Here is a 21379-nt window from a genome sequence, read left to right as displayed (position 1 = left end):
GACCTAGACCATGGCAGTTCCATGTCAAAAGATTTAAGGAACTAGTCAACAAACAGTAATCGAACTTTAGTGCAAGTCAGCTCTGGGTAAAAGTGAATAATAGTTACAGCTGCGTTCACATAAAAGGAAACTAAATCGTGGACATAAAACAACAATCTCTGAACACCCCAGCCGAGTTCCCAAACAACTCGACACATCCCGTTGGATCTATTACCCCCCCGCTCAGTCTCAATTCTGTGTACCGAAAAAACCAACAACAACAGGAACAGTTAGCAACGCACAACGTCTCCCCCTCCCCACCAAAGAAATGCCTCATCCTCTCCGCCCGCATTGAGTAAATGACAACGTAGCCCCGGTCCAGACCACATTAAAAGAGAGGGAGAAAATAAAATCAATAGCCCAGCCTACATATACCTCCCCCAAGGGACACAGGGACCCACAAGTAATAATAGCAACAACAACAAAAAAGAGAGAAAAAAAAGGGGGGGGGATAAAAGTAGGGTGAAACGTTAGTAGGCCTAGGTTAGGCTATAGTGTTGAGCCTATCCCTCTCTGCTAAAGGGAAATAAATATAGATTGGACGGCTATAATAACATTTAACGGGGAGGGTGGGTCTTTGGATATCGGCTATATGTTGTCTTACCTCCTTTAGTAATAGCATTAGTCAGTTTCTCATTGACCAGGATTGTCTTTCAACTAAACGTTTTGCCTCTTCGGGAGTTTTGAAGTGTCGCAGGGCTCCTTGGTGAAGAATCCTGAGCTCGTTTGGGTATTTGAATCCCCTGAAGATGCCTCGGTCAATGGAGTATTTCTTCACCTCGTCAAACTCTCGGCGCTTTCGGCGTATTCCAGCTGACAGGTCCTGGTGTAAAGTGAGTTTGGCGTTTGCCACTGTGATGGTGTTGATTTTCGCCACCTGTAGGACTCGTTCCTTGTCGGTGAATCCCAGGAAACGTATGGTGATTGGGCGCGGTGGTTGTCTGGCTGCTGGTGGGGGCCTCAGTGCTCGGTGAGCTCTCTCGAGTTCTATGGGCCTGTCGGTGGACAGGTGGAGCCACTCGGGAAGTTTGTCTTGCAGGATCAGTGGCATATTTCCTTCTTCTTTTTCGCCCAGCTTAAATAGAACACAATTATTCCTTCGCCCCCTGTTTTCCAGGTCCTCTGTTTTCTCTTCCAGATGCTCGATTTTCTTTTTAGCATATGCTATTGTTTCCATGGCATCTGTCAATAAGTTTTCCATGGATAGGATTCGCCCGTCTGCCTCGTCCAGGCGCCCCGCGTTCATGGTTATCTTGTTGTTGATGTTAGGCAAAGCGTTTTCCAGGATTGTCACCTTGCCCCCAATCGCACTGAGCTGAGAGTTAATGGCATCGAACTTAATGTTGAGTTCTATACGGTGGGATCTCAACTCAGAAAGGATGTCTTCGACAGAGTGCGAGGTTGACATTCGTTGGGCCTCGGGGGGGAACGCGTCTTCTTGCTCCTGGCTAATGGCGCTAGCTTTTTCTGAAGCTAGCTTCTAATTGGAGGCTTTTTCCGTCGCTAATGCTCGAGTCCGGGTAAAAATGTCACCTGTAGTGTCGCCTTTTGTAGCCGCCATGACTTTTTTTTAAACTAAAGCTAAAGGAGTTTAAACTTGAAGTGGAGGTATTATTAGGAATTGGAAACTCCTTGTGCAGAGCTCTTAGTTCACGCGGCCATCTCGTTCAATCCCCCCACATGGGACATTTTCAAAACAAGAAGTAGCTTTTTAGGGGCAGTCGCTCAGCCACAGCTTGAATGCAGCCTGAATTTGATTACCATTGGCAGAGCAGGATAAGACCAGCAATCATGCACTTACTGTACACACACACAGGCATATGCGCATACACACACACACACACACACACACACACACACACACACACACACACACACACACACACACACACACACACACACACACACACACACACACACACACACACACACACACACACACACACACACACACACACACACACACACACATGCCATGTTGTATTTACTGCATCTCCCTGGTGCTTTCACTGCTGAAGTACGGAGAAGGCGTTTGTTTACCCACATCTCTGTATAATTACAGCCTGTATTATTTGGGGTAAACCACACTTAACCTTTCAGGTTTAAACAGATGCAGATGCGGTCACGGGTAGGGGCAGCAATAGATCATTTATGCTGTCCCTCACAGACACGCACACACAGTCATATAGATACAAACTACCACACGTCTTTGCACACACTGACTCATTCATTCACATGTTCACTCTATCTCATCCCTACAAACAAAGGCAACAAAATTGGCCTTGGCAAATAGTCACGGTCTTGTTAGTTGTGTTCTCAGTAATTCCCTTCCCTGCTTTCATACAAACATATGAAGAGCACACATACATACAGGTGCATGAATTACCTCTCTCTATCTCTCTCTCTCTCTCTCTCTCTCTCTCTCTCTCTCTCTCTCTCTCTCACTCTCTCTCTCTCTCTCTCTCTCTCTCTCTCTCTCTCTCTCTCTCTCTCTCTCTCTCTCTCTCTCTCTCTCTCTCTCTCTCTCTCTCTCTCTCTCTCTCCCCTTCTCTCTCTCTCTCATACACACCATCACTCACACTAGCCCACCTGAGATGAAGTCCATTAGGTGTGGTACTGTGTTGATGTGATGGCGTGCGTGGCAGAAGCAGAGGGTGATCTGTGCTCCCCGACAGAAAAATGATTAGCTTTTATAGTGCAGAATGAACTCATCGCTGCCTCGCCTCCCAGTGTCTGCACCACCTTAATCACTCCCATCACAGGGCAGATTGAAAAGCAGCTCCCGCTTTCTTTCCCCATGTAACCTTTCCCCCCCACCCTATCCTCCCTATCCTCTCTCGCTATAGCCCTTCTCTCTCTCTCTACCACTTTATCATCCCTCTCTCTCTTCCTCACCTCCCTTTCTTTTTAACCTCTGTCCCTCACTTTCTCCCTCTCCACCCACCGTCACTCTTGGTCTCCCTCTCTCTTCCTCACTCCCTCTCATTACATGCTCAATTCCTCAGACTATGTCCTCCAACACTCTCTAAGCTTGTCGCTCTCTCTCCGATTGTCTCTCTCTCTCTCTCTCTCTCTCTCTCTCTCTCTCTCTCTCTCTCTCTCTCTCTCTCTCTCTCTCCGATTGTCTCTCTCTCTCTCTCTCTCTCTCTCTCTCTCTCTCTCTCTCTCTCTCTCTCTCTCTCTCTCTCTCTCTCTCTCTCCGATTGTCTCTCTCTCTCTCTCTCTCTCTCTCTCTGATTGTCTCTCTCTCTCTCTCTCTCTCTCTCTCTCTCTCTCTCTCTCTCTCTCTCTCTCTCTCTCTCTCTCTCTCTCATCATGCCTTGTCACTTGCTGCAGACGCGATCCATCTGGGACTTTGTCAATGCAGTATGAATGACTCTTCTGCTGCGAGTAACAATGCATTATTGGAACTACTAGGTCCACGTTGAGCTCAGAGTTGGTGCAAGTCAATGTGACGTGCAAAGACAGAAGCTTTCACTATAGTAATTGACATTAAACTTAAAGAGAATACTAAGTTTAATTATTTGGTAAAGGTGTTGATTGAACCATTTCAGAACATGTTTTATTTTGAACTAACATTTTAGTTAGGAAGGGTGTGAATCTACTGCACACACACACACACAGTGTTTAGGAGAGAGAGGCAGATGGAGAGATGGAGAGGGGTTGAAGTTGTGACACAACTCAGATAGGCAGGCAGCCGGACTAATGGAAAACTTTACCGTCTTTGCTCTATAGTTTAGCTTCAGCCTCCAGAGTCAATGCTTTTTATGGAAGTGTGTTAGACACCAGTAGTGCCCTTGACATGGAAGAGAGAGCAGGCATAATGACGACGGGATAGGGTGGTGATGCATTTCACAGGGAGGGAGGGAGTGTGGGTATGTGTGTGTGAGAGAGAGAGCGAGAGCGAGAGAGAGGGGGAGAGAGAGACATGGGGAGTGAGGGGGAGGAGAGACAGAGTTGACACATTTCAATAAGAGGTCCGAAAAACCTCTGTTCTTTGTCACAACCATGTCCTGTCTGTCTGGTACAACACCTACAATAGAAATAAATGCACTATGTTTTTGTGTGTGTGTGTGTGTGTGTATGTGTGTGTGTGTGTGTGTGTGTGTGTGTGTGTGTGTGTGTGTGTGTGTGTGTGTGTGTGTGTGTGTGTGTGTGTGTGTGTGTGTGTGTGTGTGTGTGTGTGTGTGTGTGTGTGTGTGTGTGTGTGTGTGTGTGTGTGTGTGTGTGTGTGTGTGTGTGTGTGTGGGTGGAAGTGCAGTGTTTTTCCTGACAGGCTTGTTAGGCGCTAGTGGCCTCTGTTTTACCACCTCATTTGTAACACGGGACTGCAGCCTTTAAACTTTTGATGCACATGTTCGCCTACTGACTTGTTTTACTCGCTCTTGGAAGTCGCTCCACTTGCCCGTATATCTGCATGAATATCTCACCATGTTAATGGAGTGATATTTCTCCCTCCTTCCATCTATTTTTCTTTCTTGTCTCCTCTCTCCACTTTCACCGTTTGATCAAGTGTCCGTGCTGTTTCGGCGGTCGTCTCTTGAGCTCAATTTGCAAATCAAACTTGAACACGAACCCCAGCGTGTGTGTGTGTGTGTGTGTGTGTGTGTGTGTGTGTGTGTGTGTGTGTGTGTGTGTGTGTGTGTGTGTGTGTGTGTGTGTGTGTGTGTGTGTGTGTGTGTGTGTGTGTGTGTGTGTGTGTGTGTGTGTGTGTGTGTGTGTGTGTGTGTGTGTGTGTGTGTGTGTGTGAGGGAGATGGTATGTGTGTGCGTGCGTGTGTGTGGTCTGTACATGCGTTCCCTGGGTGCGTGTGTATGTGCGTGTGTGCGTGCGTGTGTGTCCGTGTGCTTGCGTGACTGAACACCTCTCCTCAGTACTGCCGTGCCACCATGACATTAAAGACCCGATGAATGCGTGGAGATTGAAAAACAAAATGCATAATGAAGGGATTTATAGCCGCTACAGGATAAAGCCGCCGAGAAATAGTGCCATTTAAACTAAGTCAACGAAACCACCCTCGAGAGCAAAAACTGTGACGATATGAGAATCCTCCAACACCTGTTTTAAAGGCACATTCTAAACGTGTGATTTGCCAGAAGTCTAACGTGATCTCGGTTCAGTTATAAACTGAACAGAGATAATTCACCGTCATTACATCCCACACCTCAGAGTTACATCAGATAACGGTGGGCTACTTCTTTTATAGAGTCACACTATTGCTTTTTTTCCAGTACTGAAGGCTTATACATCCTCGTCGTCTTCAGTATACCGAAAGGACATGGCTTGTATGTGTCTGTGTTCTTTCAGCAGCAGGGGCAGAGTTAGCTTACATCTATTACATCTACAATATTATTATTATTTATGTTTTTATTGCAGTGTCAGAAACGATTTAGCGGCGGTGGTGCACCACTGCTAAATGCATAGGGGAAACACTGGTCTCCATCTTGGTTTCCTCTTGAGCTTTATGGATGTTTGGCTTGTTTGATCCTAGGGATCATGGTGATTCAGTCTCTTAATCGTTCAATTTTGTAAAAAATCAAATGTAAATAAATTTCACTTCTCCTCCAATGGAGGGACTCCCCATTGGGCACAGACACCAATTCAACATCTATTCCACATTGGTTCAATGTCATGGAAACAACATTGTTTCAACGATTTTGTGCCCAGTGGGTCCCAACAGAAGCCAGTCAATGGCCCTTCGAGAGCTTTCCAAATAATTTGGCCTCTGATTGTGTTTTGTCTGCTGTGAACTAAACCTCAGAAATACTTTATATTGTCCTGGAGGGCTATTGGAGTACCTAGAGTAGGGATGAGCAACTTTGATGGGGGTAGGGGCGCAATTGTATTAGTCATTTCATGCAATTCTACACATTTGCCATAGGGTGGAGAGAAATGTTTACAATTTTAACATGATATCTGAGTGATACTGACTAACAAAATCGAAATTGCTTGCAACAGTAAGTGGAGAGATAGACTGAGGTGTATCCGAGGGCCTTCAAAAGGGACCTCCACTCATAAAGACAAGAGAAACAGGTGAATGAACTAGCATTTCAGGATGCCTTGACAGTACTAGGACATGCATAAGGCCCCTGAGACATGTGATATATAGGATAATGGATAATGGCTCTATGACATTTCCCATTCCATCAGAGGTAACAACTTATAGGTCTGGCCTCAGCTATCCTTTCCATTCCCTGGATACTCACAATGAAACAATTAAAGCCCTCATCAATCCTCCCCCTAATTGTACGTGACAGAAATCGAAATGCAGGCGGTAGACGGTGCTTAAGGAAAAAGAAGGTATTGGTCTCTAACTGAATTAAGCAGCTCAGGGTGATGAATTTCCACTCACATAATGTAACTAAGGCCAGAAAAAAGCATGGCATTTGATTTCTTCAGGAACACCCCTGTTAAATGTTCCACCAACATTTACTGTTTGAATATTCTATTATCTCTTTCGCCCACTGCTGTAGGCTATTTGTTTTTCTCAACTATTTTGAGAAAGGGAGCACAATTCTGTATTGGTGTAATAACAGAAAAGATAAAACATCACACTGACATAAGATACCTATTTCTGTTGTCAGATGTCACAGTTGGACAGACACGTAGGAAATTGTGTTTCTCCTGATCTGAAATACGCCCTACTGTTCCTCGAAAGCGTGGCTGGTTTTATTGCCAATGATGGAGAGGTATTTTATCACTAAGTCTCACCCAAACTTTTTTTTCTTGGCAAACGTCAAGCAAAGGTAGATTAAATACCTTATTTTATTGACTGCATGAATATTACAAGCCATAACTCGTGAAGGACTGTCTGCCTCATAAAGATTTGACTTGTAGTTAAAAGTTTTTTCGGGAAAAGTTTGAGTCATTATTTTGCTTTGTTGCCTACAAACTCGTTTATTTGGGAAAGGACTCAATGTGCTGTAAAATTGGGTATAAATGTATGCATCATGTTAGAATACGGTGTGTTAAACATGAACACTGTGGGATGGAGAGAACGGGAAACAAATGTTCAGAGAATGAGGGAACATGCCTATGGTTTAGGCAGACTCAAATTTCTACTTAAAGGTTTCATTCCTATCCTGTAGTGGAGCAGATGCAGTGTTGAGGAGCTCAAAAACATTCACCAATAAATAGCCTACTGACAAGGTCGATGTTTTCTATATTTCATTTAATCCCTTTTCATTTTCATATAGTTCTTTTCTTTTGTTTACTTTGCCGTGCTTCACTGGTCTGTCCTGTCTCCTGCTAATTAGTGAATATGTTGTTGATACAAGTACTCCACTATATGATCGGTATATATACTGTATGATCGGTATATGTACTGTATGATCGGTATATGTACTGTATGATCGGTATATGTACTGTATGATCGGTATATGTACTGTATGATCGGTATATACATTGTATGATTGGTATATATACTGTATGATCGGTATATGTACTGTATGATCGGTATATACATTGTATGATCGGTATATATACTGTATGATCGGTATATACATTGTATGGTCGGTATATATACTGTATGATCGGTATATATACTGTATGATCGGTATATATACTGTATGATCGGTATATGTACTGTATGATCGGGCTATATACATTGTATGATTGGTATATATACTGTATGATCGGTATATATACTGTATGATCGGTATATGTACTGTATGATCGGTATATATACTGTATGATCGGTATATATACTGTATGATCGGTATATGTACTGTATGATCGGTATATGTACTGTATGGTCGGTATATGTACTGTATGGTCGGTATATATACTGTATGATCGGTATATATACTGTATGATCGGTATATGTACTGTATGATCGGTATATGTACTGTATGGTCGGTATATGTACTGTATGGTCGGTATATATACTGTATGATCGGTATATATACTGTATGATCGGTATATGTACTGTATCATCGGTATATATACTGTATCATCGGTATATATACTGTATGATCGGTATATATACTGTATGAGCGGTATATGTACTGTCTGATCGGTATATGTACTGTATGGTCGGTATATGTACTGTATGGTCGGTATATATACTGTATCATCGGTATATATACTGTATGATCGGTATATATACTGTATGGTCGGTATATGTACTGTATGATCGGTATATGTACTGTATGGTCGGTATATGTACTGTATGGTCGGTATATATACTGTATGATCGGTATATATACTGTATGATCGGTATATGTACTGTATCATCGGTATATATACTGTATCATCGGTATATATACTGTATGATCGGTATATATACTGTATGAGCGGTATATGTACTGTCTGATCGGTATATGTACTGTATGGTCGGTATATGTACTGTATGGTCGGTATATATACTGTATCATCGGTATATATACTGTATGATCGGTATATATACTGTATGGTCGGTATATGTACTGTCTGATCGGTATATATACTGTATGGTCGGTATATGTACTGTATGATCGGTATATGTACTGTCTGATCGGTATATATACTGTATGGTCGGTATATATACTGTATGATCGGTATATATACTGTATGGTCGGTATATATACTGTATGATCGGTATATGTGTTTACCCAGTATTATGTCTGCCTTAGGCATGGTTATGATTCACAAAGGTGTTTTGCCTATCTTTTAACTGTAAATAAATCAATCCCGCTAGATTGTGGGCGATTTTGGAATGCTCCAAGGTGTTTACATGGGGGAGGTGAATATATACCTGTGTGAAGACAAATGGTCGATTTTGCCAAATACAGAATTGGTCATGGAATGCCTACTTACTGTAAGTCTAATCCTTTAGATTTTGGACCCTTTGGTTTTTTGTTGTCTTGAATTGTTTTCTAACTTTGTATCACAATCATTTAACTTGGCTTCCTGCTAATGTTGAACAGTGGGATATAGCCTACTGTATTATACTGTAATGAATTCAGGGGGTTGCCCTAACCTGGACTTGAACTATTTACAGATGGGCTATGTACAGGTGCGGTGATCTGTTAAGTGTGCCTTGAATTCTAAATGAATGTCCAGCAAAGCACCCCCACACCATCACACCTCCTCCTCCATGCTTCACGGTTGGAAACACACATGCAGAGATCATCCGTTCACCTACTCTGCATCTCACAAAGACACAGCGGTTGGAACCAAAAATCTCAAATTTGGACTTATCAGACCAAAGGACAGATTTCCACCGGTCTAATGTCCATTACTCAGTTTCTTCTTCATATTGGTGTCCTTTAGTAGTGGTTCCTTTGCAGCAATTTGACCATGAAGGCCTGATTCACGCAGTCTCCTCTGAACAGTTGATGTTGACATGTGTCTGTTACTTGAACTCTGTGAAACATTTATTTGGGCTGCAATCTGAGGTGCAGTCAACGCCATTGAAGTTATCCTCTGCAGCAGAGGTAACTCTTGGTCTTCCTTTCCTGTGGCGGTCCTCATGAGAGCCAGTTTCATCATAGCGCGTGGTGGTTTTTGCAATTGCATTTGAATAAACTTTCTTGACAAGTTCTTGAAATGTTCCGGATTGACTGACCTTCATGTATTAAAGTAATGATGGACTGCCATTTCTCTTTGCTTATTTGAGCTGTTCTTGCCATAATATGTACTTGGTCTTTTACCAAATAGAGCTATCTTCTGTATACCCCCCCTACCTTGTCACAACACAACTGATTGGCTCAAAGGCATTACGAAGGAAATCAATTCCACATATGAACTTTTAACAAGGCACGCCTGGGTGGCTACTTTGAATAATCTAAAATTACACTTTTTTTGTGGTATTTCATAGTTTTGATGTACATAGTAATTATATTGTATTTAGTAAAAATAAAGATAAACCCTTGAATGACTAGGTGTGTCCAAACTATTCACTGGTCCTGTACTGTACTTTCATTCATAGGCTAGGTTGTAGCAACCTCATGATGGGTATAGGGAAGGTTTGAGTATCATGTGGTAGCCTAGACCTCATGAAGCTGGTTGAGAGAATGCCAAGAGTGTGCAAAGCTGTCATCAAGGCAAAGGGTGGCTGCTTTGAAGAATCTAAAATATAACATATATTTTGATTTGTTTAACATTTTTTTGGTTACTACATGATTCCATATGTGTTATTTCATAGTTTTGATGTCTTCACTACTTTTCTACAATGTAGAAAATAGTAAAAAATAAAGACCCTAGCCACCTCAACCTGCCTCTCTGACCCTGGCCACCTCAACCTGCCTCTCTGACCCTGGCCACCTCAACCTGCCTCTCTGACCCTGGCCACCTCAACCTGCCTCTCTGACCCTGGCCACCGCAACCTGCCTTTCTCGCACCGGACACCTCCGATCCCCAGCAACATGGGCACCCTACAGTTGACACACACAACTTTTCCCATCAAAGAGTACCGCAGTATGAGTTATAATACCCATACAACCTAGCGGTCAAAGAGGGAAATGGTTCCAATCGTTTTTGTACCATATTTTTTTCCTTTAGGGGATTTTATAAACACTTAAAATAAGGGCTGTTTCATGTAGACTTACCCTGGCATGACGCTTTGGTAACTGTGTGAATCTCTCTCGGATAAGGTGACTTTTATACAAATACACTGAACAAAAATATAAAAGCAACATGAAAATTGTTGGTTCCATGTTTCATGAGCTGAGGAGTATTTCTGTACTAAAGCCCTTTTGTGGTGTGAAACTCATTCTGATTTGCTGGCTGCCTAGTGGGTGGGCCTATGCCCTGTCAGGCCCACTCATGGCTGCACCCCTGCCCAGTCATGTGAAATCCATAGACCTAATTAATTTATTTAAATTGACTGATTACCTTATATGAACTGTAAATCAGTCAAATCTTTGACATTTTTTCTTGTTGCTTTTATATTTTTGTTCAGGTTTTTATGGGTATTATGACACGTCCACTTTGGGGTTATATTGAGACTGTTTTGAGGGCAAAGAGGGGGGGGGGGTGCAACTCAATATTAGGAAGATGTTCTTAATGTTAATGTTTGGTATACGTTGTGCATATTGTTTCTCTTTGTTATGGTGAAGGTTTGGTCTCTTATTGTCCTAAGGTTTCCTGCTGCATTCTGATTCTGCAGTTCATTCTGCATTTTTGTGTGTGCTGCAATAGCTTTATTCAGTGGTTAAAGGTGAGCATGCCTTTCAAGTGCTCCGCTCCATAACACACCTTGAAGTGTGCACCTACCGAGCCCATGCAATCAGGCAAGCAGTTTGTCTATTCCAAAGTGTTCAATTGTCCTGCCAGCCTGAACATTTCACAAAGTGAGACATCTAAGAAAACCTTGCCATCAAATTCCTAAATGATGGAAAGGCTAATTTTGTTTTCCCGAAACACAATTAATTCCAAGGACCCGCTTGTGAAAGCTCGATGCGCTCCTGTCTCCTTGGTGCGCTTTTCCGCGAGGCGGCAAATTGGCACATTTAATCCGGTGTTTCAAGTAGATTTACTAATTCACAACACAACATGAAACGGCTTGCCCCAAAGACAGGTAAACTAGGCATTTTGTGGTAATTGTGCTTTTAGTTTCTCACAGCCTTTCTTCTTTACAGTGAGATTGTGTTTGTAGTCCTTGAGAGATTAGATTTAAGCCAAATGCTTTTAGGATGAGTTGAGAAACTTTGAATAGGCCTTAGAGTAAACACTTAGTGGAGTTTTAATGCAGTTTACTTTCAGTGGCCTGCAGGTAGCTTAGCGGTGGAGTGAGTTGGGCCAGTTAACGAAGAGCCGCTGGTTCAAATCCCTGAGCCTACTAGTTGAAACATCTGTTGATGTGCCCTTGAGCAAGACACTTAACCCTAAATGGTCCTGTATAAGAGCATCTGCTAAATAACTTAAATGTTGTGAGTGGGAAATTCAGGTTCATTGAAAACTAAAGAATTATGTTTGCTTTATTGTAGTCTACCATTTGTTTTGGATAAGTGGATCTTGATGGGGTCAGGGAGTATTGTATAGGCTTAGTTGGTGGCTGAGGGAAGAAGGAAGAGGGAACATTGAAATAAAATTGGTTTAATGTGGTGTGTTATTGATTGAAACTAGCTCTCAAACAAAAATACATTGTGTGAGTCCATTCCCGACAGACACTGTAATGGCAGTTTCAGTCGTGGCACAGCCAATGGTTTTGAACAGGTGTCTGGGTATTCAAATTTCAGTCTGTTCACCTCTGTCCTTAGTTCACCTCATTCTCCCCGGGATGGATAACTAACCCACATATCAAAGCATGATATTACTTCTCAACCATTCTCCATTACCACGTCACTGCTCTTTTCAATGGTGAAAATAACTGAATTCACTTTCTTTCATAAATTCTCATGTTGTCATTGAAATAATGTCAAGAGGCTCATATTCTTTCCCAGTGATGGAAAGAATGTGTTTCCCAATGATGTCCCGCTTTTAGATTATATTGAAGCCTCTTGTCAGTGTTGGCACACAATACATTTTTGACACAATATAGTCCTCCACACTGTTCATCCTCCTCTTTTTCTCCCTCTTCCCCTCCTCTTCCAGTGGCTGGTAGTGTGTTTGGTCGCCAAGGAGACTCTGGGTCAGAGGGTGATGATGAGACCCAGCTGAAGTTCTACACGGAGCAGCACAGGGGACGCCGACGCAGCAGAGGTGAGACTGGAGAAGGCCTGGGTGTGTCTGTATGTGTGTGCGTGCGTTATCGTGTGTGGTTGTGAACACGCATGTGTGTGTCATTGTTCATAGATGTGTGTGAAAAGAGATGACTACGGCTATAATTCAATCAAAGTGGATTTCAAGAGTCATTTCCCATTTTCTGCTATGTGCTTTCTTAAAACACCCACAAGAGCGTAAATGCACTTTTTTTCTACTGAAAGACAATGCCCATAGCTTACCCACAATCTTGCACAACGATTTAAGTCAAGTCACTGTATGATATATTTGAGGTTGAAGTGGGAACTCAGAAATGGTAACTTCATATAATTTCCGTGCCAATGCAGTGTTTTCCCTGTGATATGACATGCTAATAGTTTTCAGTGTGTTTTTTTTTCAGGGCTGGGTTTTATTTGAACGTTACCGCCCACCAACATGACGTTGTTTATTGATCAGAAACGCCTGCAAAGTTCTTTCTATTCTCGAGTGGCGACTGAGCTGAGCAATATAATAGATAATCATTAGATCATTTGTCAAGTTTCACTTATTTTTTTAGCTAGTTTGTATTAAATAAAAAACTTTATAAATGGTAAAATTGCTTGTGATATGATTACATTTTGGAACCCCGCCCCCGTCGGCCCAAGATGAATGATTTTGACCACGCTCCACTGCCTTTATCGCTGCCTTGACTGGTGCAGCTAGAAATCACAAGTGTCTATGCTATAATGAAAAGGCACCCGTGAAAGAAAATTCCACTAACTTGTTCATTTCTTTTGTGCTGTTGTTACATTTGTATTGGTGTTTCATATCGTGTCTGATGCGCTCAGGGTGTTGTTACATATCATATCAAGTTTTCCCTAAATGCTTATGACAAATCCAGCTCCAGAACCAGCCATAGCCCAGCCAGCTGGCTAATCTTTTGAATACGGTGGAGCAACAACAGATAACATTAGCTATCTGGATAAGGTTAGCATGCTAGCTAGCTACACTGACAGCTTTCAGTGCCCTATTTCTTGTTATTTCTTGTTATTTGTTGTGATGTGGAAATCACCACAATGTTCCCACCCCAAATTCGTGAATATTTATTAGCAGCCTTGATCATTCATCGGAGGTGGAAGCTAAATTAACATTTCCACTATAGGACAGGAATTACTTTGAAATAGGGGCAGCATTGGCTTCTGATGGGGGCCTTTTGTCACAAGTCAGGTTCTCCCTTGAGTGTACTATCTGAGGTTGCCACTGGTTACTTCTAGTTTCCAGGTGAACCTGATTGGCCTTATTGGGATCACCAGGTTCCTCGGTGGACTGGGCCAGTTGCTCAGGTCTCATGTTTTGTTCAGTGTTCTCGTGTGCCCTTGCTTTGTTGTTTTGCTATGAAGACCTTGAGTAAATATTCTGGATTTACCCTTACCTCTACTTGCTGTGTTTCTCTGTGCCTGGGTTCGAGTTCGTACTAGCATGAATGTCACAGTAGACCTGAGCAAAATGGACCCAGCAGAGATTTCTCCGTTGTCCGCGGGACACTCCGAGCTCCACCACTTGATTGGTTGCCATGAGGCGCGCAGTGATTGGTTGTCATGAGGTGTGCCTGAAGACATTGTTGGAGGATTTAGGACAGGACAGACAAGAGCAGCTGCTGCTGCACCTGTGGCGGTTTCTAACCCTCCCCTTCCTACCAGCTCATCGTCTTCCTCCCCCCGGGAGCCTCATCTCCCGGCACTGGAGCGCTATGAGGGGCATGCTGGGAGGTGTCGTGGGTTCCTGCTCCAATGTTCACTGGTCTTCGAACTGCAGGCATCAACGTTTCCCTGCAGTAGCGGGTTTTTTCTTTGTTGGGAAGAAGGATGTGGGATTACGTCCCTGTATCGATTACCAGTGTTTAAATAACATTACCATCAAGAACCGTTACCCCCTTCCTCTTATATCATCAGCTTTTGAGAGACTCCAGGGAGCTACGGTTTCCTCTAAATTGGATTTACGGAATGCTTACAATCTGGTGCGCATCAGACAGGGGGATGAATGGAAGAGAGCGATCAACACTCCTAATGGACATTATGAGTACCTGGTCATGCCGTTTGTACTTACTAATGCTCCAGACGTTTTCCAGGCCTTGGTTAATGATGTGCTGCGTGACTTCCTTTTCCAGTTAGTGTTTGTATACCTAGATGACATCCTCATCTTCTCCAAGTCCATGGTTGAACATGTCCTCCAGGTTCTTCAAACACTCCTCGCTCATCACTTGTTCCTGAAGTTTCACATTCCTCAGATCTCCTTCCTCGGATACATCGTGTCACAGGGCTATGTACTGATGGACTCCCAAAAGGTAGGAGCCTTGGCAACTGGCCGTTACCCAGCACGGACAAGCAAGTTCAGCTTTTTTGGGGTTTTGCTCATTTCTACCGGAGATTTGTGAGAAACTTTAGTGCTGTGGCGGCGCCATTGACAATGCTCACCAAGGGCTCGGCTGGGCATGTATGCTGAGAAGGCATTCCATGTCCTGAAAAGTCGGTTTTCTCCTGCACCCATTCTCGTTCATGCAGATCCTTCTCTTCCCTTCGTGGTAAAGGTGGATGCGGAGAGAAACTATGGTGTCGGCAATCGGGAGCTTCTTGCGGTCAAACTGGCTTTGGAGGAGTGGCGGCACTGGTTGGAGGGCTCGGAACATCCCTTTACGGTTTGGACTGACCACAAGAACCTGGCCTACATCCAGGAGGCTAAATGCCTCAAACGCCGACAGGCTCATAGGGCTCTCTTCTTCACTCGGTTCAGATTCATGTTATCTTACCGTCCGGGGTCTAAGAACGTGAAGCCGAATGCCCTTTCTCGCCAGTTCCACAGCTCCAGTGAGGATCGGCCGCTTGAATCCATCATCCCCAGGTAGCTCATCCTTGCGCCTGTTTCCTGGGGTATAGAGACTGTAGTGAGGGATGCGCAAGGTAGGAAGGCAGTTCCAGATGGCTGTCCACCTAACATACTTTTTGTTCCTCTTGGGGCACGGTCCACTCACTCGTCGCGTCCCACCTCTCATTCGGGAGGGCAGCGAACATTAGAGTTTGAGGAGGAGGTTTTGGTGTCCCTCGGCGGAGGTGGACACTCGAACATTTGTGGCTGCCTGTCCGACATGCGCCCAGAACAAGACTCCTTGTCAGCAGCCTCTGGGGATTCTTCATCCACAGACAACAACTTCTCGAACCTGGTCCCATCTCTCTATGGATTTCATAGAGAGATGGGGCCATCCTGGTCATTGCGGACCGCTTTTCCAAGATGGCATATTTCATTCCCCTGCCTAAGCTTCCATCTGCACATGAGACTGCTCAGCTAGTCATTCAGCATGTTTTCCGCCTTCATGGACTTCCTCTGGACATAGTCATTGACTGAGGCCCCCAGTTTGCCACCAGATTTTGGAGGGCATTCTGTACTCTGTCCTCGGGTTATCACCCTCAGGCCAACGGTTAAACTGAGCAGGTGAACCAGGATCTGGAAACTGCCTTACGGTGCTGCGTGTACACCAACCCCGCCACTTGGAGTCAGCACCTTCCTTGGGTAGGGTATGCCCACAACACTCTCGAGTGTTCGTCCACTGTCCTGTCACCATTCCAGGTGTTGTACTGTTATCAGCCCACCCTGTTTCCAGATCAGGAGATTGAAGTGACGGTTCCTTCCGCTCAACGCCTCATCTCTCGTTGCCGCTGGACCTGGAAGAGGGCTCGGTCAGCACACTTGAGGTCCTCAGCTCGGGTTCAATGACAGGCCAACCATCATCGCCAGCCGCGTCCCCTCCTGCATCCAGGCCAGATGGTCTGGTTGTCTACTAGGGATCTGTCTCTACATGTGGAATCTAGGAAGTTGGCTCCCCGGTACATTGGGCCATTCAAGGTTCAAGGTGGCCTGTCGTCTTCATCTTCCCCGGTCCATGAGGGTTCATCCCACCTTCCACATCTCCAGACTCAAGCCTGTGGTGTTCAGTCCTCTGGTTCCGGCCACATGGCCTCCACCTCGCATGATAGCTGGACAACCAGCCTACATGGTGTGATGCATCCTCTCCAGTCGTCAGTCCCGGTGAGGGACTCAGTATCCCGTGGACTGGGAGGGTTACGGGCCTGAGGAATGTTCCGGGGTTCCAGCCCGGGACATTTTGGACCCCGGATTCATTTTTTAAAATTTATTTTATTTAACCTTTATTTAACCAGGTCGGCTAGTTGAGAACAAGTTCTCATTTGCAACTGCGACCTGGCCAAGATAAAGCATAGCAATTTGACACATACAACAACACAGAGTTACACATGGAATAAACAAAACATAGTCAATAGAACAAAATAAAACAAAAAGTGTATATACAGTAAGTGCAACTGAGGTTAAGGAAATAAATAGGCCATGGTGGCGAAGAAATTACAATACTGCAATTAAACACTGGAATGGTAGATCGGAAGAAGATGAATGTGCAGGTAGAGATACTGGGGTGCAAAGGAGCAAAATAAATAAAGAAATAAATACCAGTATGGGGATGAGGTAGGTAGATAGATGGGCTGTTTACAGATGGGCTATGTACAGGTGCAGTGATCTGTAAGCTGATCTGACAGCTGGTGCTTAAAGCTAGTGAGGGAGATGTGAGTCTCCAGCTTCAGAGATTTTTGCAATTCGTTCCAGTCATGGGCAGCAGAGAACTGGAAGGAAAGACGCCCAAATGAGGAATTGGCTTTGGGGGTGACCAGTGAGATATACCTGCTGGAGTTCGTGCTACGAGTGTGTGCTGCTATGGTGACCAGTGAGCTGAGATAAGGCGGGGCTTTACATAGCAGAGACTTGTAGATAACCTGTTACCAGTGGGTTTGGTGATGAGTATGAAGCGTGGGCCAACCAACAAGAGTGGACAGGTCGCAATGGTGGGTAGTGTATGGGACTGCATCCAGTTTGTTGAGTAGAGTGTTGGAAAGATGACATCACCGAATACGAGAATCGGTAGGATGGTCAGTTTTACGAGGGTATGTTTGGCAGCATGAGTGAAGGATGCTTTGTTGCGATATAGATTTAATTTTGGATTGGAGATGCTTAATGTGAGTCTGGAAGGAGAGTTTACAGTCTAACCAGACACCCAGGTATTTGTGGGTCAGAGCCGTCCAGAGTAGTGATGCTGGACGGGCGAGCAGGTGCGGGCAGTGATCGATTGAATAGCATGCATTTAGTTTTACTTGCGTTTAATAACAATTGGAGGCCACATGAGGATAATTTTTAAGAGCAATTGGAGGCCACAGAAGGAGAGTTGTATGGCATTGAGCAGAAAAGAGAGTCGGCCTGATAATTTAACCCTGTGGCACACCCATAGAGGCTGTCAGAGGTCCAAACAACAAGCCCTCCGATTTGACACACTGAACTCTATCAGAGAAGTAGTTGGTAAACCAGGCGAGGCAATCATTTGAGAATCCAGGGCTGCCGAGTCTGCCAATAAGAATGTTGTGATTGACAGAGACGAAAGCCTTGGCCAGGTCGATGAATATGGCTGCACAAGTAATGTCTCTTATTGATGGCGGTTATGATGTTGTTTAGAATCTTGAGCTTGGCTGAGGTGCACCCATGACCAGCTCTGAAACTAGATTGCATAGGGGAGAAGGTATGGTGCGATTCAAAATGGTCAGTTATCTGTTTGTTAACTTGGCTTTCGAAGACATTAGAAAGACAGGGTAGGATAGATATAGGTCTGTAGCAGGTTGGGTCTAGAGTGTCACTTCCTTTTAAAGAGGGTGATGACCGTGGCAGCTTTCGAATCTTTGGGAATCTCAGACAATACGAAAGTGAGGTTGAACAGGCTAGTAATAGGGGTTGCAACAATTTCGGCAGATCATTTTAGAAAGAGGGGGTCCAGATTGTCTAGCCCAGCTGATTTGTAGGGGTCCAGATTTTGCAGCTCTTTCAGAACATCAGCTATCTGGATTTGGGTAAAGGAGAAATGGTGGGGGCTTTGGCGGGGTGCTGTGGAGGGTGCCGGGCAGTTGAGCGGGGTAGTGGTAGCTAAGTGGAAAGCATGGCCAGCCGTAGAGCAATGCTTATTGAAATTCTCAATTATAGTGGATTTATCGATGGTGACAGTGTTTCCTAGCCTCAGAGCAGTGGGCAGCTGGGAGGAGGTACTCTTATTCTCCATGGACTTTACAGTGTCCCAGAACTTTTTTGAGTTAGTAATGCCTTGGCTTATCTAACTGCCTGTGTATATTTGTTCTTAACTTCCCTGAAAAGTTGCATATCACGGGGGCTATTCGATGCTAATGCAGAACGCCACAGGATGTTTTTGTGCTGGTCAAGGGCAGACAGGTCTGGAGTGAACCAACCATATCTATTCCTAGTTCAATTTTTTTGAGAGGGGCATGCTTGTTTAAGATGGTGAGGAAGGCATTTTAAAGAATAGCCAGGCAGCATCTACTGACGGGATGAGGTCAATGTCATTCCAGAATACCCCGGCCAGATCGATTAGAAAGGCCTGCTCGCAGAAGTGTTTCAGGGAGCGTTTGACAGTGATGACGGGTGGTCGTTTGGTCGCAGACCCATTACGGATGCAGGCAATGAGGCAGTGATCGCCGAGATCTCGATTGAAAACAGCAGAGGTGTGTTTGGAGGGCGAGTTAGTTAGGTTGACATTTCTGAGGGTGCCCGTGTTTACTGATTTGCGGTTGTACCTGGTAGGTACATTCGGGACTTCTGTCAACGTTCAGCTACCCCACTGAAGCAGCCGAAGCCATTGAACAAGCAAAATCCTACCACCAGAGAATCTTTCACCATTGGGTGAACTCCAAATCTACTTTAAAAACAGAACAATTTAGTAACAGCAAAAATAACAGTGCAACTGCAAATATGGCTGACAGATCAATTGATTGTTTCTGACAGCAAAGGAGATGTTAAAATGCAATGCGACTGTTGGGGAGCGTGGCAGGGACTAAGTCGACTGAAGTAGAAATATATATATTTGGATTTGTTTGTGTAGCTGGAAGCAGTGAAGACGTTGTTATCCCCAGAGTGGTGTTAAGATGGATCTCTAGCACCATCATGACACTCAGCAGATGCATGAGCTGAAGAAAATGGAGTCTGAATGATAAGCAAGCTGAATAAGATGCCTTAATGGATGCCATGATTTAGTCTGCATAACCAAACTGCCATTTGATAGTATTGTGTGTGTTCCTTTGTGCCTGTGTGTGTGTTTGTGTTTTCGAATGTCCTTGTGAATATGCACACCTTTCTTTTTTGTATGTTTGTGAGTGTGTGCCTTTGCATTATAAGGAATGGACCATTTTTGTAGGGGTTGGTCCATTTTTCATTAGGTCAAATCAAACCTCAAAATCACTACAAGTTTGCATTTCTCACTGCGCAGGGAAATTCTCAGCAACAAAAGAGTGATCAAATTAAGATTGTTAATTATTATCCTTATAATTAGCAATGCTCATTGAAATTGTTAAAAGGTTTTAAACACAATTATAATAAATACAACAGTTGGACAATGGATGCAGATACCCCAGACTTTTTGAATTTATAATTGATATTGATTTAATTATAGCACACAAAACATTTTCCTGGCACAGACAAATAATTAATGGAGTTCAGGGGTTTTGGTGGTATTTCAGGTATTCAATTTATTGTAAAATGTAATCTTTTTTATGCAATCATATATACATTTGTTTATTTTACCAGGTATTTGGTTTATATTTGTATGCAACATTTGATTAATACACCGTGCTATATTTGCATATATGAATGAACACATTTACATAAATGGGTGGAATAGGGCTGCAACCACCCAACACTTGCTGTCTACCTGCACACCTCATTAAACACTATTCTCTTGCATAATTCAGCAAGTGTGTCAATAGCAGATTACACCTATCTATACATACATTGTTACATTGTTTGTGAGATCATTCATAATATCACCCGGGGAAGGACTGCCCGTTCCATGATCTCGCCATCACGGTCGACAACTCCATTGTGTCCTCCTCCCAGAGCGCCAAGAACCTTGGCGTGATCCTGGACAACACCCTGTCGTTCTCAACTAACATCAAGGCGGTGGCCCGTTCCTGTAGGTTCATGCTCTACAACATCCGCAGAGTACGACCCTGCCTCACACAGGAAGCGGCGCAGGTCCTAATCCAGGCACTTGTCATCTCCCGTCTGGATTACTGCAACTCGCTGTTGGCTGGGCTCCCTGCCTGTGCCATTAAACCCCTTCAACTCATCCAGAACGCCGCAGCCCGTCTGGTGTTCAACCTTCCCAAGTTCTCTCACGTCACCCCGCTCCTCCGTTCTCTCCACTGGCTTCCAGTTGAAGCTCGCATCCGCTACAAGACCATGGTGCTTGCCTACGGAGCTGTGAGGGGAACGGCACCTCAGTACCTCCAGGCTCTGATCAGGCCCTACACCCAAACAAGGGCACTGCGTTCATCCACCTCTGGCCTGCTCGCCTCCCTACCACTGAGGAAGTACAGCTCCCGCTCAGCCCAGTCAAAACTGTTCGCTGCCCTGGCCCCCCAATGGTGGAACAAACTCCCTCACGACGCCAGGACAGCGGAGTCAATCACCACCTTCCGGAGACACCTGAAACCCCACCTCTTTAAGGAATACCTAGGATAGGTTAAGTAATCCCTCTCACCCCACCCCCCTAAGTTTTAGATGCACTATTGTTAAGTGACTGTCCCACTGGATGTCATAAGGTGAATGCACCAATTTGTAAGTCGCT

General features: G+C 44.3%; 1 protein-coding gene across 2 annotated transcripts in view; it reads left to right on the top strand.

Annotated features, from left to right (window-relative positions):
• LOC124007025 (astrotactin-2-like) overlaps positions 1–21379 on the top strand; it is a 528751-nt gene that overhangs the window by 184127 nt on the left and 323245 nt on the right. For both annotated transcript variants that reach the window (XM_046317271.1, XM_046317272.1), the window contains one exon: positions 12556–12663. In XM_046317271.1, coding sequence (XP_046173227.1) covers positions 12556–12663 — 108 coding nt within the window. The remainder of the gene's footprint in view (positions 1–12555; positions 12664–21379) is intronic.

Source organism: Oncorhynchus gorbuscha, linkage group LG20 (genome assembly GCF_021184085.1).
Source record: "Oncorhynchus gorbuscha isolate QuinsamMale2020 ecotype Even-year linkage group LG20, OgorEven_v1.0, whole genome shotgun sequence".
Classification (NCBI taxonomy): Eukaryota; Metazoa; Chordata; class Actinopteri; order Salmoniformes; family Salmonidae; genus Oncorhynchus; species Oncorhynchus gorbuscha.
Note: the sequence above shows the minus strand (reverse complement) of the source record. Positions and strands in the feature narration are given on the sequence as shown.